The following is a 17,008-nucleotide window of genomic DNA, read 5'->3' as shown; positions in this document are numbered from 1 at the left end:
TCGGCGGCTGTGGCACGTTCACTGATTTGCTCACTCGTTGTAGGGGTAGTTTCTAGTTTTAGCTGGACAGTCTTTGGTAGTATGAGAAATCTCCCCCCGGAGGAATTATGGCCTGTTGGAAAGGTTGTGCTTTCTTCGGTTGTTTCTTTAATCTACACTATTTGTGGAAGACTTGTTGGGAGGCATTTTTTTTTTGTCTAAAGAACCGGGTGTACGTCAGATTACTGTCCAGCTGACAATCATGGATGCATGTGTTCGTCCGAAATCACAAAGCGCAATCGTTCCATTTGCTGCTTACGGCTTTATTATGCATTGTATTTTCAGATGATTTTTCCTGCAGAAGCCGAATGCCACGCCTTCTTTTTTGCAGCGTAGTACTAAACAAACTGGGCCTGATTATACGATGGGCTGGGCTGGGCTGGCCCATTCAGATTTGGCCGTAAGGATGCTACAGGCTGAAAATACAGGCCTCGGTTCACACGAGAAAGCAAACGCACTAGAGTTCTCCGCACCCCCAAGACATAATACGGTGCGTGTACACAGACGCAAGCTAGGGCGATAACACACAACCACACGTACGTACGAAAAAGAGCACATAGTATATACTCTAGGTGTGAGTGCAGTAGTACTTATGCTGTCTGTGTACTAGGTTTACTTGTTATTCGATCGCCGGGACATATCAAAAGACCTAGCTAGCTATAGTGATCGATCCTCTCGAGCTTGTCAATTTAGCGGCGGCGGTTGTGCGCGGGCTCCTTCTGGGAGTTGAAGTAGACGACGGCGACGGGGAGGCCGAGGTCGTGGGCCGCGGCGAAGGCCCGGGTGCTGAAGTAGGCCCGGTCGGCGGGCGCCGCCGTCATGCCGTCGACGGCGCGCGTCTTCTGCTCGAACAGCACCAGCACGTACCGGTGGATCCCCACCGGCGGCGCTGGGCCCATGTATGGCACCACCGTATCACCTGCGTACACGTACGTATACATCCGTCACATATATACGAAGAAGGAAAAAAAACAGAAATTAGAGGATTATATATACTGCAAGAGTACAGTAGTATATGTGACACGTGCATGCATGCAGGGGTTCACAGGTGTTGCGCACGTGTCGGCGGCTTGTTCCCACGTACGTACGTGTGCATGCATGCGCCGCTGCGTCCCGCGTGGGCTGCCGACTTGGCCACGCATTTCTAGCTAGCTGCTGGCGTCCGTCCTGAGCGTTTGTGCCGTGCAATCTCGTGCAGATGCATGTTTGTCTATATATATAAAGATGCGCACGCATGCTAGTGTTGCTAGGACGAAGATTTTCTAGAGAATATCGAAGATCGAACCAGTTCACCCGAAAACCAGACGGCCATTCCCTTTGACTCAATATTTCTTATGTGTGGCGTCTCAACGTGAACTAATGAAAGTGGGCCGCAATATAATTACGCCGGCTGGATAGACCTCTTGAATTTGACACTTGAAAGCTTAGTTATGTCGATGGAAAAAAAAAGCCAACCCAGTTATATACTTCGACGAACATATATCCAAAAAAATACACGACGCGCGCCACGAGTATTATACTCCTTTCTGATTATCGAGCTAGCTAGCGGAGGGAAACGGACAGAAAAGGTAGTTTGGAGTTTGTACGCGGACGACATACATGCTGACATGCATTTAGTACCAAAAGATGCGTTGCACGTTAATTGGATCTAGCCATATAGCATGTGGGGGTATAAATACACGTATGAAAGAGGACCTAGTTGTAGGAGTTAGACTACTTCGATATGTGTAGCTAAGCTCGCTCTCCTGCTATGCATGCATAACTTGGTACAAGAAGCAGGGTGCAGTGTTGTTTGTGTGCACAAATCAGACCCCGGAATTAAATTTAAACTACAATTACATTCAAAACTTCTTCTTTTTCACCGGAAGGAGTTTATCGATCTACATACACGATGCCCGACCGGAAGGAGTTTATATCGATCTTACATACACGGATATGATGCTACCTCAATTAAGTACTCCCTCCGTTCCTTTTAGTGCAAATTTGTAATAAAATCACGACAAGTATTTAGTAACGGAATGAGTAATAGGTACTTCTACTCCAGCTTACTTGCCAGCTAGCTTGGAATGAACTGCACATTCCAAATTTACTGGTGACATGCTTAATTAGTGCATGCATGTAATTTAGGAAACGGAGAAAGCGGTGGATATAAAGTAACGAAACGTACCTTTAGTCGCGTCGGTTCCGCCGGGTATGTTAACCACTATCCTGCCACAGGTTAAAAAAAACGAAATAACGAATCGATGTAAAGCCAATTAATCTCAAGTTCTCAATCACCAACAACTAAGCTAGTAATTAACACAACTAATTAACCAGCTGGCTGCAGTAACTAGCTAGTATTTGCATTAGAAATGAATTGCTTGTGTAGATAAAATTTTGACACTTGTTGGCGTGCCAAATCATACATACCAGTGGAGATACTCCCTCATGGTCGGGTCGCTAGGGCTAGGCGCGTCCGGATCCGTCATCACCTGCACATGTTCACGATCAGACCGACCATGCAGGCAATGATCAGCTAGCACACATATTCAAGTTCCCATGCATGCAGCTAGCTGGTGTGCTACATGGGGATCGATCGAGGCATATATATCACAGGTGCATGCATATATGCATGTAGAACGGTCGGAACACTGGCAGTATATACTTACGAGGGTGTAGAGGTCGTTGCGGCGGCCGGAGATGCGCACGAGCGGCTGGGCGGCGGCCATGGAGGGCTTGATGTGGCAGCCGTTGCTGATGTCCTTTGGCCCGTAGGCCACAGCCATGGCCACCGACGGCACGAACAAGTCCACCACTTCCCCGATCACCCGCCCCACCACCAGCGGATCAACGAAACGAGACATCTCTTTACTTTCTTGGCTCACTAGCTACTATATCTCTCGATCCTTTTCCCAGATCGAGCTTTCCTCTCTAGCTATCTCTCTTTGCTCTTGCTACCGTATATATGCCGGCCGGCCGTGCAGCTTAGATAGCTTAGCTATAGCGCTACCGCGGCATGCAGAACGACCCACATTAAATGAAGCTTTTGTCACGCGGGGGTTGGGACTTGCGGACGCCTTGGCGGCATGCGTGCGTGCAGCGTATACGTACATGAGTCCGATGATGCATGCATGCTGATCTGGAATACATGGGCGGATCACGCGACACGTAGCCACAAGATTTGGACGGCCGGGCTCTCGAAACAGCGGCGGTGCCACCTGTGCCGTGATGATCTGGGTGCCTTCGTCTCATACGAGAAGAGAGAATCTGCTACAAGGTATGAAAAGTCTACGATGCACTCTCCTTTTGGTTCTACTCTGAAATTTACTCCTATCTTGTATATTTTTTTTCTGAAAGAAATATCTGGCTAGAGTACAAAGTACGTAGAAAACTGAAACAGAAACTGACAACAAAGAATCCTAATGAAATTATAAGTTACATCACGATTCTTTGAAGTAAAAATCTCTAGATTCACCATCCTATCTTGAAATCTATTCATGTCTCTCGTGATGAAACTGCAGAAAACCAGACCTATAGAACCCGGACTAGCCTTGTAGGTTTTCAATAGCCGCATATGAGTCGCTCACCGCAACCTATGATGAGAACCTATAGTCGTTGAATGCACTTTGACCGGAGACACACCCCTTACAAGTTAGGTTGTCGAAACGCAGATTTGTCGCCTCGACGAGGAAGAAGACCAAAATAACGAGTATACAAACCGTGGATCCACTAGCTCCATGGAGTAGATCGTGCTGACTACAACATGACGAGGATGGAACCGGGAGATCATTATTCAATTCCATATGACGCCGCCTCCATCACCAGGACACAAAACCTTCTAACAAGGTGCTCAAACTATAGCTAGATGTTGATCTATGGTTTCCCTCGTCATCCGATGCCTAATCGGCGGTCGGAGACGAGGGCCAAGAACCGACAGAACGATGAACGATAGCTCTTGTTTCCGGCGGTTAGGGTTTCAGGGCTCCCTCGCGAGATCGATTCCACTAATTAGACATAGAGATATGGACAACCTTACCTTTTCTTTTTAGAACTTCTGACTTGCTGGCTGGAGTTGGCGGTTGGGGATAGAGATGAAGATGTATATGGGCCTTGATTCTGGAAGAATGGTGTAGCTTCTGTAGCCCATTGGAGTAAACGGCCTAGTTATTTGTTGGCCCAACCCAACCTAAGTACCTAACCATCGTCGGCGGCAAACGGGGACTACTCTAGTTAGCGGCCCAACCCACAAACAAACAAGGACAGAGGTTCTCCCGGAAGCACGGCGGCGAAGAAGACGCGAACGTCGAGCGCCGCCGCACACAACCCCACGAAGCCAGAGAAGGAGTCGGAGATGGTGCTGCTGGAGGAGCTGCTCCGGTGCCAGATCCAGGAGTGGTACCCAGCCTTCCGCCGCCACACGATCCCCACCGCCATCCTGCCGCTCCCGCCCGCCTTCCTCCGCTACCTCGCCGGCAAGACCGCCTACCCGAACCCGGACGCCTCGAACTCGGACTCGGAAGGGTTTCTCCCTTTCCTCCTCCCCGCGCTCGCCTCCGGCCGCACCCCGTTCCCCCCCATCGACGCGCACCTCCCGGACCCCGTCTCCCTCCTCGACCGCGACAACTCCGACTTCTTCTTCGGCTACCCCGACTGCGACTACGACGAGGACCACGCCGACCCGCTCAGGCCCGCCTTCCCGGAGCTCGAGGCCGCCGTCGACGCCGCCATCGCGGACCTCGGCGGCGCCGCGCTGCCCAAGCTCAACTGGAGCGCGCCCAAGGACGCCGCCTTCATGGCCGCCGACGGCACAGCCAGGTGCGCCTGCTTCGCCGAGGTCGCCATGCTGCTCCGCTCCTCCGACTGCGTCGCGCACGACCTTGTCTCCGCTCGCTCCTCCTGCCAGGACTTCGTGCGGCGCCCCCCGAAGGATGTTCGACCGAATGCTCAACCGAATGACGAAGAGAATTCCGACGGTGCTGGTTCCAAGAGTGGTGCCGGGGAGAATTGCAGCGACGGAGGTGAGCAAAGTGCCCTAGATGATGCGCCGGAAGAGGATGCTGGACATGAAAGTGATGAGGAAACTTGGGTGGATGATGGGTTCCAGTACTATCTCGCACTCCGCAAATGGTACCCAGGCCTCCGCCCTGAGTCGGAGTTCCGTTGCTTTGTCAAGGGGCGAAGCCTGGTCGGCGTGTCGCAGAGGGACCCATCAGCTTACTACCCTTCGCTTCCTGGGTGGAGCGCTGAGGTGCAGCCCAGGATCGAGGATTTCTTTGATGATGTGGTTGAGCCACAGTTTGCTTCAGAGAATTATACGTTTGATGTGTATGTGAGAGCAGATGGCCGCGTGAAGCTGATTGATTTCAACCCTTGGGGTGGCTACACCTTGCCACTCATGTTTACATGGGAGGAGCTTGAGCAGAAGCAGGCAGGGGACGAGCTGGAGTTTAGAGTGGTAATGCAGCAGGGTGCGGTGAGGCCAGGACTAATGACTGCTGTGCCGTATGATATGCTGGATTGGGGGGAAGGGAGTGGCTGGGATGTGTTTCTGAAGAAGGCTGACAGTGAGCTCAACAGACAGTTGGCATCATTAGATGGGGATTCGTAATTGCAATCTAGATCAAAGGTGTTTGAGGACTCCAGTAGGTGAACAACTTAAAGAGATGATTGTTGGTAATTTTTCATCCGTCAAACACTAGCAATTACCAGCTTCCTTCAGAATGCAACCTATGCTACCATGATGTTGTTTTTTGCCAACTTCTGTAATGTCAGGCTTTTTGTACGGGATTGACTCTTGTTGCTACATGTAGAAGTTATATGTTAGAACTTCTGAGATATGAATCTGCAGTGGAAGTTTGTTGGTCATGGCATGAAGCTGTTTTGCATCCATGCCTGCATCTGTTCTATCTACCTGTTTATGTGGGCTCAATTAACATTTGAGTCGATGCCTGTAGCATCCTTTAGTTAATTAAAATTTAATTTCAATATGCTAGCTTGTATTGTGCACCTCCCAGGCAAGTGTCTTGACTGGGTCACTTGCCTGGGTCTGTTCTGTTTCAGCCTTGGAGGGGCCTTTTGACCTACCTCTGTGTGTTGCTTTATCATTGGATGAATTAGCATGTAGCGTTGTACCCAAAACTGGCTGTTCACCAAAACATAGTGATGCATAATAATGAAAGAGGAAATTATTCTGGAATATGTGCATGCAGGCATCAAGAAGAACAAGATTTATGAATATAGTTAGGGCCGTGATTTAGGAGAACAAAACATTTGAAACAAGTGGAGTGCGATATGTTCAGTTAAAGATCCAGTTTGGTTGTAGACTTGCTTTGTGTCATTGAGTTACTATGGGCTACTGGGCCTATATCTTATAGATAAGTGCAAAGCTATCTGACCAACCCAACTAAACAAGCTACGAGTTCCTGCATAATTTAGGCCCATTTAATTGCTTTGACTCTGTTAGGGATGTTCCATTGAATGTTAAGGCCCAAAAAGCTAGCTGTTTGTTCCCAAGTCCCAACTTAACTGCTCAAGCTTTACTGATAAATCGAAGCCTAAATTAGGCCAAACAGGCCCTGTTATAATGTAGTGGCAGTAGGCTTGTCGTATAGGCAAACAAAGCTTACTACCTATATTGTGTGGCTTGTTTTCCAGATTTCTGGGGATCTCATGTTTTATGAATTTTCCTTGAAGTGAATTATGATGGTTATGCAGAGGGTGTAATGTACTTTTGGGTGTCAGTGTAACTGAAGGGGTGAAAGAAGAGTTACTAGAAGGTTAACTTGGAGCTTGGAGACTCACTTTCTCAGCTTCTCAGCAATGCATGATTCCCTCATTATAATATTGACTTGCATAATGTACTGAATTTCTATCTTGTTACAAATTTCACAGTCCATTCTTAGGATATGATGAGCTGTATCCTGCAGTTGATGGCAGGTGGATGCAAGCAGTTAGAAGGCTTATGTGATCACCTGGGTTGCGTGACAATTGACAAGGTAGAGTTAATTTTGTGATGACTATCCACTGGTACGTTAGTGCTAAACCTTAGCCTGGACAGAAGCAAGTTTTGTTTCATTTTGCAGGCTTCAAGGGGAATCAACCAGAGGGGATGCAACAAGTAACTGCAAAAGCAACGGATCCAGAGACGTTTTTGATTGCTTCATGAGGTAACAGTCTTGTCTCTAATTAACTTGGATTGCATATCGCACCATCAGTAGTATTGTTGGCACCATTAGAACCTTGCATTACTCTTCTGTAAGTACTGACTAGCTAGCTAGCCATTAGAGACAAAATGGATGGTGGGAGAGTACGCGTGCCAAGGTCGGCAACGAGAAACCTTGGTATCATAATCTGTAGCTGTACATCCATTATAGAATTCAGATAAGAAAGGGAGACACACTAAAATATCGATCTGCAGATGCCGGAACAAGCACCATATATCTTCATGCATCCACCTGATCAACAAGGAATAGTACAGGCTCAGACTGGTTGTTTGCTCAAACCGACTATGTATATACAATTGTATGCATACTCATCTAGTCTTGGAGATGCCTTAAGATAGTACCTACCTATACGTTGTCTCTGATATGTATTTCTACAGCGAGATGCACGGGGAGGAGTTCTACCGGGTAGGTAGGGTAGGGAGGTATGCAGGTGCTCCACGACTGCGTCGCACGTCCAGGCTTATCAGTTTACTTCGGGAGGGTTTTGTTTATGTGCTTGCAATAAGTGTGACACTTGCAGTGTTGAGCTCTGCTAGCTAGGCCATGTGAACCTTTGGAAGGCCACTGCAAGACTCATTAATTAGGGGGACATTAGCACGTACAGGTAGTATTTACTGTACACATCGTGAGTGCACGTCGAATCTGGAGCAGATCTTGATGCGTGTGAGAATTTCATCATGTTTATCTAGACATCGTCACCGGGTACAAGTTATTCTTTAAGCTATGTATGGATAACTAGCTATTCCATGTGCTTAAGATATGCATGGATGCTATGGTTCAGTTTACTGCAGTCCAGTATTTATTATAGCATCATGCACTCGGTTTCGAGAGCATTCGTACCTTTTTTTAGATACTGGAAGAGATTTACGAGCCACACAAACTCGGTTTAGTAAGCATGTATATTTTGGAACATGGTTTTGTAAGTCTGAAACGATTGACTACCTTTTCAGCATGAAACCATTGGTGATCTGCATTGGTCGCTGATGAAGCTCAACATGGTATATATGATAGGGAAATGGGTTCATGCCCATTGCCATCAGAAGTATACCTTTGTTTTGCTAGCAGGTAGCTGAACGAACCTGACCAATTACCATTCTTGTGAAACCTGCATATCTGTAGACGAAAATGGTACTCCGGTACACGTACGGCAGATCAATATATAACCCAGATCAAATAGTTTAAGCTACCAAATAAGAACCCATGCATATTTTTCTTAGCTATCTTACACATGGGCTAGCTAGCCATGGGAATGGAAGTTGAGAGACGCATTTATGGAAGCATGACATCTCAGCTAATTATTTACATTACAGTTCCCCAGCTAGCTTACTTCTACTCACATCATGCATGCTAAGTCTGAATTAAATACTACAAGCTTGTCACAATGTCATCACCACCTAGCTCCTCTCCTTGTTTAATTAATATAAACAAGCATCAACTTGGCTTTGAATGCCACGTGAAGGGAGCCCGGAAGTGGAGGAGTGTAAATTATGTGGCTCTCTCTTGCACTGGAACATGGAGGGTTTAATTCCACTTCTACTTAATCACCTTAATTAGCTGACTACAGAAAGGGGATTAATCATGGAAGTATCCCTAGCTAGCAGCATGCTGCATGCCATCCATTGTTGTCTCCCTCCTAGACTTCACCCTATATTCCACTGACAGCTCAAAACCTCGCTAAAATATTGCACATCTTGCTGGCAAACTAAGCTCTGCATACCAGCACCCACTTAGAAAATCCTTCTCTATATAAGTGGCTGCATGCTTGCACGTCTCAAGCATTGACAGAGACAGAAACCCTAGCTAACTGTGTAGTAGTTTCTCTGAACACCATCACCAGTAGCTCTCACCTAGGTAGGAGACAGTGACATAGTGTTATAGCTGCCTAGCTCATGGCAAGCAGGCACGCCACTACACGGGAGCCACACCTCCGGACCATGTACGACGACGAGCCATCCATGTCCCTCGAGCTCTTCGGCTACCATGGCGTCGTCGTCGACGGTGACGACGATGGCGACACCGCCACCGACCTTCCCCAGCTCACCTTTGTTGACAACTTCAAAGGCGGGTGTGGGTCGGCCGACTACTACGGCTGGGCGTACAGCGCCTCCGGTGGTGCGTCAGGCGCCTGCTCCAGCTCCAGCTCGTCGGTGCTCAGCTTTGAGCAGGCGGGTGGTGCCGGTCATCAGCTGGCTTATAACGCCGGCACAGGTGACGATGACTGCGCGCTCTGGATGGACGGCATGGCTGACCAGCATGACACAGCCAAGTTTGGGTTCATGGACCCAGGCATGTCTGATGTCAGCCTAGAAATCCAGGAGAGCAGCATGAAACCGCCGGCCAAGATGGCACAGAAGCGTGCTTGCCAGGTAACTACCTAATTTCTCTGCATCATGATATGCTCGTGAGAATATGTTGTCAACTACGTGAAGCTTGCATCAAGTCATGAGTTCAGCATGGAATTAAAGTGAATAATATGATCTGTGTGGATACATGTAGGGTGGTGAGACGCAAGCAGCGGCGAAGAAGCAGTGTGGAGGAAGCAAGAAGAGCAAGGCAAAAGCTGCCCCTGCCAAGGATCCTCAAAGCGCCGTTGCAAAGGTACAATTCAGAACGAGTTAGTTTCTCCCTATTTTGGTGCGAGACTCTTTGCACCCTGGGATTTTTTTTCAATCAGACTGAACTAATCCAAAGTACTTGATTGATCATGCATGTTTAGGTCCGAAGAGAGCGCATCAGCGAGAGGCTCAAAGTTCTGCAGGATCTCGTGCCCAATGGCACAAAGGTGCGCACCGTCTTCTCATGCATGGTACAGGTTTTGTCTCGAAGTGACCTGGTCATTAGTTCTTAATTGGATGGAAACAACTTCTGCAGGTTGACATGGTCACCATGCTCGAAAAGGCAATCACCTATGTCAAGTTCCTGCAGCTGCAAGTCAAGGTATGAGGCGATGGACTATTGATAAATCCACTACTCTTTCGAACCAAATTGTCTTCAGATGAACTATATAATCTGATGATCGTCCATCTTTAATTATACGCAGGTATTGGCGACTGATGACTTCTGGCCGGTGCAAGGAGGGAAAGCTCCGGAGCTCTCCCAAGTGAAGGACGCTCTGGACGCGATCCTGTCTTCCCAGAATCAATCCTAGGCCATGCATGATGCATTCGTGTTCAATGTTTATCAAGTTTTAGATGATCTTAGCGCATGCATGTAAGAAAAAGAGAGCACAAGCTCTGCAAACATATATGGCAGCTGTATTTGGAGTTCAGAGTTGGAGATCAGACATGGCAGACCATGTTTTTGTTTCACAGTTTTTTTCATAGATGAATTCTTCTTGTTCTTTTGTGTATTGTAGTTCGGAGTTCTGGTCACTGCAGTTAACTAGTCCAATAAAACATAAATGTAGTTTTTACTTTGACAATAATAATGTAAACGAAGATGGTGCTTGTAAGGTTAGTGAAATCTAGGCAACCTTTTAATGTTGGGCAAGAACGATGGAGATCCAACAACATCCCGCGATCGTGTGCAAGTAAATAAGTCATTTTTACTGAAGCATGAAATCACCCTAAATCCTGAGTTGACAAATGGGAACCTTGAGATGAAAGCACTTAATTAACTGTTTGTCATTCGGGCGGTGGTAGAAGTATGCCCATGATCGTGCAGATCTTATTTGTTTCTCCTTTTCTTGCTCTGTCAGGGATCTTAATTGTAGAGCAAAATAAATTGGACACAGAAAGTTGGAAGGAATGTATTCTGCCTGCTACCGGTTTCCTGCTACAAACATTGATAGCGCTGCATCACCGATCGGAGGCCATGCAGCTACTTGTGTTTTTTCCAAGTCAACCAATTTTGTATTGTAAACTAGAATCAATTGCAGTTAGTGCGTAACTAGAGGAGGTTTAAGGCAACTCTTTGCTTAAAGTGTGAAGACAGAGTTTCTATGAAAAAAAAAAAATTCTTCTGACCTAAATTCCACAAGCATTTGAGTCGAACTCTAAACTGACTGTCACTCTGTAAAATTCGTGCAAGGATTTGCAAGAAAAACATAAAGGCACAGATGATTTTTTTTTCCATTGATGTTTTACCTTTTTCATTACAAGAAAGATTTATTTTCGATTACAAGGAAGACACCATACACATCACACGTGAGAGCGTCCTTGAATCACACAGTAGAATGACATGACCGTGGATAAATTCACCAATCTCACTAAATTCGTACTTGCTAAATACACCGAGCCGTGTGTAAATGTGAGTACCAAGATTTAAACCCCGCCTCATCGGTGGAGTCATGCTTCCACAACTCCATTACTCATATTTTTCTCGCAGATCACACATAAGTTGGTCAGAATGCTAGATGAGAAAACTTGAGACCTGGATGAATTATGAACCATCCGAGCAAAAATAATAATGAAAATGGGTTCATTAGGAGATTTACAGTAATGATCTTGTCAAATGCCTTAGTAAAACAGAACACAGCTGACCATCACACTTGCATGATCCCACATCACATCATTAGATGCTTGACATGTGGAAACCTACTGTCATTTAGGCCAGGCAATCAATATGATTAGGACATAAACAATGTCGTTGAAATGCTCGCTAATCCCTAATCAACGAGATCATGGTGTCAAGGAGGCAGGAAATGATACGGGGAGATGCTGTGTCATGCAAAATGGTCGGCGTCTAGAATGTAGAAAACAGTGTACATGTGGTCCTAAGATCTACAAGCTTCTAGGTTCCAATCGTGCAAAACCAACGTCCCATCAGGACTTGGATCATGTGCCAACTCCATTACTTTAGCTGTTGACAATGGGTGCAATGCAATGCAATGTATTGTACAAAGTCAAATAAAGGAGAATGGAGATTCAGAAGTACGGCTGCCTGATTGCACATCAGTATTCAGCAGATGGATTTATGTCAACACAGTTCCGCGATTTTAGCTTGGGTCCAAGCAATTGGTGTTTCAAGCATCGTACATGAAAATAAAAGGCATAGGTTTGTTTTTTACACAGCATTCGCCTTTCAAAATCAATAATTGAGAACTTTTAGAATATGTTAAAAGAACTCCTAGGGCTCGTTCGGATGTGCAATTAGGGATTGCATTTCAATTCCTTCCGAATCCCTTCTCAGTCCTCTCCAATTCTCCGGTGAACGGTACAACCGAACGAGGCCTTAGGAGGACTCAAAAGACATAATACTGGCAGTATCCTCTCCCCTGCAAAAACGGGGCAGTTTTCAGCTTCTGGGGTTCTATGATATAATGACACCGGTAGATCCAAAAGGAATTGGTAAACATGGGGCTTGTCATGTGTGTGTTTCTGTGAGCATGGCGTGTGTGTGTTTCTGTGAGCAAGGCAAGGCAGGCTGTCCTGTGAGATCACATTCCGGCAGAATAAAATCTACAGATTCTTGCACACCATCTATCTATGCATGTATTGTTCTCATTTCTCAGTTTCATTCCCATGTGACTTTAGAGCACAAAATCATTAAACTAAAACCACCAAGGCCGCGATTTCATGAGAATCCCATGTCATTAAAAATTTGGTTGAACTAAAGCCAAGGACGTGAGGAGCATTACCTGCCTCGCAAACTTCAAGTTGCTTCCTCTTTCATGTCTGCAACACAAAAAATAATCAATAAAATCACATGAATTTAATGCACATACGTGTGAAGATGCCCATATATTCTTTTCCAATCTTGTTCTTTAGAATCAGATACCCATTTTTTATTTGGCAGCAGTACTGAAGTACAAGGCAATTTATTACCATTGACACAATTTCGAACTTTACTCTAGTAGTGTGATTTACCAATCAAACTACATGTACTTTTGCCACCCTTTGAAATACTGGCACGGTATGACACTACAATTAAAAAAAATGGAAGCTAACTGCCCAAAGAATCACATCATTATACAGGTAAGGGTAGGAAAAGGACTGACTTAATCACATGAAAGAACATGTAATTTCCTTTCAGTATTAAGCCATCTTCACAAGAAACAAACATGATTTGCATTGTTGCTCCCGATTACTTTGAGCTCCAAGGTTCTTAATGTCATGATTCTAAAAGCACAAGCTGCTTACCATAGCTCTTACTATGAGATTCTGTGCAGAGAATAGATCATTACAAACCTGCATTCGCAGCTTCGATGAACACTATTTACATGAGAACCTAAGGCAAAGAGACAGATGATTTGAACTAATCTAGGATTCTGAATTTCTGAATATTTATTCATCAAGAACACTCCGGACCATCTACAGCATCAGGAGCTGTAGCAGATTCGACTAATCTCTCGAAGTCAATAATGGTCGACTGAAAACTGAACTGATACCCACTTTGCATCCATGATTTTATACACATTGTAGCCTGCATGCTACTAAGAGGAAGACAGTACTGCTGCTTGTGGATGCTCTCCCCTTTGCTTGTGAACAGTTCTTCAGGGTCCAATGAGGTCCCTTGGATTGCCAAAAAGTCACGTGCCATCAAGGATAGCCGTGGATAACGGGAGGAATGCCCCCTCCACCATTCAAGAGCATCAGTGGAAATTGGTGCAGGGGGCTCCGCAAGGTACTGAGTAAGCTCATCGGCAGCAGTGCTCATGCTCACACGACGGCGTTTACGAATAATCTCTTCAGCAAAGGAGAATGCGCCACCATCCTCGGTGCTGTCTTGGGTGCTGTAGCCATTTCCAGTACCTTGAAAGATGGTACTGTAGTCTCTGACGAAATGGTCCCTTGCATCCTCCAAGTTGCTCGTGGAGTTGAGAGTCTCAGGGATGAGCTCTCCTTTTATCCTTGGATCAAGAATTGCAGCTGCGAAGGTGTAGATGTTGTAAGCTTGAGATGTGAAGTCACGAGCTGTCTTGGACATGTCTCTGGCAATGTTCTCAAACAATTTCTGGTGGCTGCTGTCATGACAGACATTGATCAACTCAAAGACATGGTCCATGAAGAAGAAAACAAGACCAAGCGTTGGTAATTTGCAAGTACAAAGGTTCATTGTAGTTTTATAGAATGGCTCAAGGTATGAGTGCAATGAATTGACCACTGACTTCTCCTCGGCACTAAGAACCCAGTCCCTCGGTCCAAAGATGTCATCAAACTTCTTGACGGTGTTATCCATTGCATTAGGGGTCTAAAGGAAAACATTTATAAAAAGTGAGGAATAAAATAAAATTATCAACTGTGACGGAAAATATGATGCAGCTGTGGACTGCGCGGTACCTTCTTTACTACATCAAGCATATTGTAGTTGCCATTCCAATTAGCCGAATGATCAAATGGCAGTTTCCATGATCCCTCTTGATAAACCTCAGTCCAGTGCTTAAAATCCTCCATCATCTCCTGGTTCGAATTGATCTCAAGAATAAACTCGCGGATCTTGGACAAGACTGTCTTCACATTTTTCAGGCCATCTTCTATGATAGTCCCTAGAGTCCTTGCAGCACAGGGGATGTAACAGAAGGGGAGCTTACGGGACTCAAGCTCCAGGCTGAGCTCATGACAGGCATGGATTGCATGTTGGCTGTTATTATGTGTGCAAGCAAGGATTTTCGAACCAATGTTAAATTCCTGCAAGACAGTCAACAGAACTCGCAAAATCTCGGAGCCGGTGCATTGGTACTGAATCCGGCACACATCAAGCAGAACTTTCTGCGAGACCCAATTTTCATCAATCCAGTGGCACTTGACAGACATATATACTATCTGCTCGTAGGAAGTCCAGAACTCAAGCGCAATGGAAAACCGGGACCTGACATGTTGCAGAGACGCCTTGACATCATCCTTCATGCTTTTAAAAACCTGAAGAGTAATCTCCTGAGCCTTCTCTTTCGGCCAAAGCCTGACAGACGGGTTCAGGTACTTGCAACTGTCGACGAACGTGCTATCCTCAAGGGCACAAGGCGGGAAGGAGGAGCTGATGAACCACCTTAGAAGCAACCAGTTGACATAGTCCACGTCAACCGCCGGCTTCGCTCTCGGTTGAGCACCAGCTTTCGCTTGAGCTTGGACCTGAACTTGGGCTTGAGACTGCGGCTGCTGCACTTGGGTTCGAGCGCGGATCGGAGCATGAGGTTTCTTGTTCCGAGCAAACATGCTGGAAATGGTACTTTGCGTAGGATCGTTACCCTGCAGATCAGCGAGCTGGGCATAACCAGGGTGCCGGTTATTCAGATGTTTTCCCAGATTCCCTGTAACACAGCAGCGCAGCATATCACTACCAAATCTAAATGGAACATTACTAGTAACTTAAGTGTTCAATACTTCATTGTTCACAGTTCAGAAAGTGCAAACTAAACAACTACCGAATCCAGCATGAACATCTATCATCAAGAATCATTATGGGACAATGACCATATGTGCTTCCTCGATTTTATTTTATTTTAATATATGTGCAAGCTCTAGCCGTGTTCTCAAACAAACAAACAAACAAAAGAGAAGATTTGGGTTGAATGTGCTCTAGGCTTACCGGTGGCGGTGGTGAGGCAGTAGCTCTTGCCGCAGAGCTTGCAGGTGCGTGTCTTGCCGTCGGAGGCGGCCTCGAAGAATGTCAGGTAGAGCGACTTCATGGTCTTCTTCTTCTTGGACCCGACCCCGTCTTGCAGCCCTCCTCCCTCCACGCCGCCGGCGACAGGCAAGAGAGTCATGTCAGCCATTTCTCGATCCTCTGAGCGCAAAACAAACCCACCGCAGCGCGGCAAAATCGCAGCCGATTGGGCTCGATTTCTTCTTTCGCGGCGGCGGCGAAGGGGAGCCGAGCTGCCGAGGGAGGGAGGAGTCGGGAGGCGGGGAGCCGAGGAGGAACGGAAGGAGGAGACGAGCCGGCGACGGCGCCGATCGAAACGTGGGGAGAGGGAGGCTCGCAGCCGCAGCCGAAGCTAGGGTTTGGTTCGGGTTCGAGCTCGAGCTTGGTTTGGAAGTTTGGATCCGATGGAGCGGCTCGGTCAGCCGGCTTCCTTGCGAAGCTAGCGGGTGTCAGCCAGTGAGCCTGTGAATTGTGAGCATAGGTGGGCACCGGGCCGGGCCGGGCCTGGGCCTCTGGGCCTCGGCCTCGCAGGGCGGCCCGGCCAGATGCTGCTCAGTTACTTGTGTATCTCGATGTATCATAGTCCTGCCTAGTAGTATCAAAGAAAAGAACAAGCAGAAAACAAAGGTTCCAACGGTGAGCGAGTCAGAACCTTTTTCAAAAACAGATGTTGAGCAGTGTCAATCTCTCGACAAAACATACAAGATAGGAGACCCATGCCAGACGTTGAACAGTAATATTTCTGAAGGCTGTACACTGCTGCTCTTTCTTTCTTCGTTCATGTCAAAACCATCATGATCTGGAACCTGTCCGTCGTCATGGTTCAGTTGTACATATGCCATTTTGACAGCCTCTTAAATTAACTGGTTGTATGGAGCACTAATAAGTGATTATATTGCCTACAGATTAGGCAAAATTATTTTCGTAACTAGTACTTTTGTGTCGCTGGTTCCTGTTACTGAATCCTTCTTTGCCGGTCCTTGTCTAAAATGGCAAAACTATAGCAGCATTACTTTGTCTCGCCACATTTTCTTATCCTCTTATAAATGTTGCAAATGGAAGCGTTAATATTTCATGAAAACGTGCAATTTCATAAAAGTATATTCCCAGATATAGTCATGAGTATTTTTTCCTCTTCTTTAACTTGTCAATGCATTTTCAAACATCTAAAAATAAAGTGAACACGGGAGCTTGAAAGCCAAAAGCAATTGGTACCCAAACTCCGCTTCCTTCTTTTCAGAAGG

The 17,008-nt window shown here is 46.3% G+C and overlaps 4 protein-coding genes across 5 annotated transcripts; 2 read left to right on the top strand and 2 right to left on the bottom strand.

The window, feature by feature from the left end:
• Nucleotides 1-604: 604 nt before the first annotated feature.
• LOC100838081 (protein MOTHER of FT and TFL1 homolog 2) lies at nt 605-2,964 on the bottom strand. Its single transcript, XM_003566299.3, has 4 exons — nt 2,688-2,964; nt 2,449-2,510; nt 2,207-2,247; nt 605-958 (listed from the first exon to the last, which is right to left on the bottom strand). The coding sequence occupies exons 1-4, from the start codon at nt 2,880-2,882 to the stop codon at nt 729-731; spliced, it is 528 nt and encodes a 175-aa protein (XP_003566347.1). The 5' UTR covers nt 2,883-2,964; the 3' UTR covers nt 605-728.
• A 1,274-nt stretch (nt 2,965-4,238) lies between these two features.
• LOC100836322 (cell division cycle protein 123 homolog) lies at nt 4,239-6,005 on the top strand. The gene has a single exon (XM_003565194.4). It carries the CDS (start codon nt 4,370-4,372, stop codon nt 5,624-5,626), a length of 1,257 nt encoding a protein of 418 aa, XP_003565242.1. The 5' UTR covers nt 4,239-4,369; the 3' UTR covers nt 5,627-6,005.
• A 2,447-nt stretch (nt 6,006-8,452) lies between these two features.
• On the top strand, nt 8,453-10,697 carry LOC100836013 (transcription factor BHLH094). The gene is made up of 5 exons (XM_003565193.4): nt 8,453-9,607; nt 9,738-9,839; nt 9,958-10,023; nt 10,113-10,178; nt 10,282-10,697. Exons 1-5 carry the CDS (start codon nt 9,131-9,133, stop codon nt 10,387-10,389), a joined length of 819 nt encoding a protein of 272 aa, XP_003565241.2. The 5' UTR covers nt 8,453-9,130; the 3' UTR covers nt 10,390-10,697.
• Nucleotides 10,698-12,196: 1,499 nt separating this feature from the next.
• On the bottom strand, nt 12,197-16,206 carry LOC104582459 (putative AC transposase). Of its 2 annotated transcripts, XR_001405867.2 has the most exons (5): nt 15,708-16,206; nt 14,462-15,429; nt 13,370-14,372; nt 12,820-12,856; nt 12,197-12,456 (listed from the first exon to the last, which is right to left on the bottom strand). XR_001405867.2 is itself a non-coding variant. In XM_010232062.2 (3 exons), exons 1-3 carry the CDS (start codon nt 15,892-15,894, stop codon nt 13,473-13,475), a joined length of 2,055 nt encoding a protein of 684 aa, XP_010230364.1. In that variant the 5' UTR covers nt 15,895-16,206; the 3' UTR covers nt 13,194-13,472. The 2 variants fall into 2 exon arrangements, 1 of the variants encoding a protein (XP_010230364.1); XM_010232062.2 differs by lacking the exons at nt 12,197-12,456; nt 12,820-12,856 and having other exon boundaries at nt 13,194-14,372.
• Nucleotides 16,207-17,008: the final 802 nt, after the last annotated feature.

This window comes from Brachypodium distachyon, chromosome 2 (genome assembly GCF_000005505.3).
Source record: "Brachypodium distachyon strain Bd21 chromosome 2, Brachypodium_distachyon_v3.0, whole genome shotgun sequence".
NCBI lineage: Eukaryota > Viridiplantae > Streptophyta > Magnoliopsida > Poales > Poaceae > Brachypodium > Brachypodium distachyon.
Note: the sequence above shows the minus strand (reverse complement) of the source record. Positions and strands in the feature narration are given on the sequence as shown.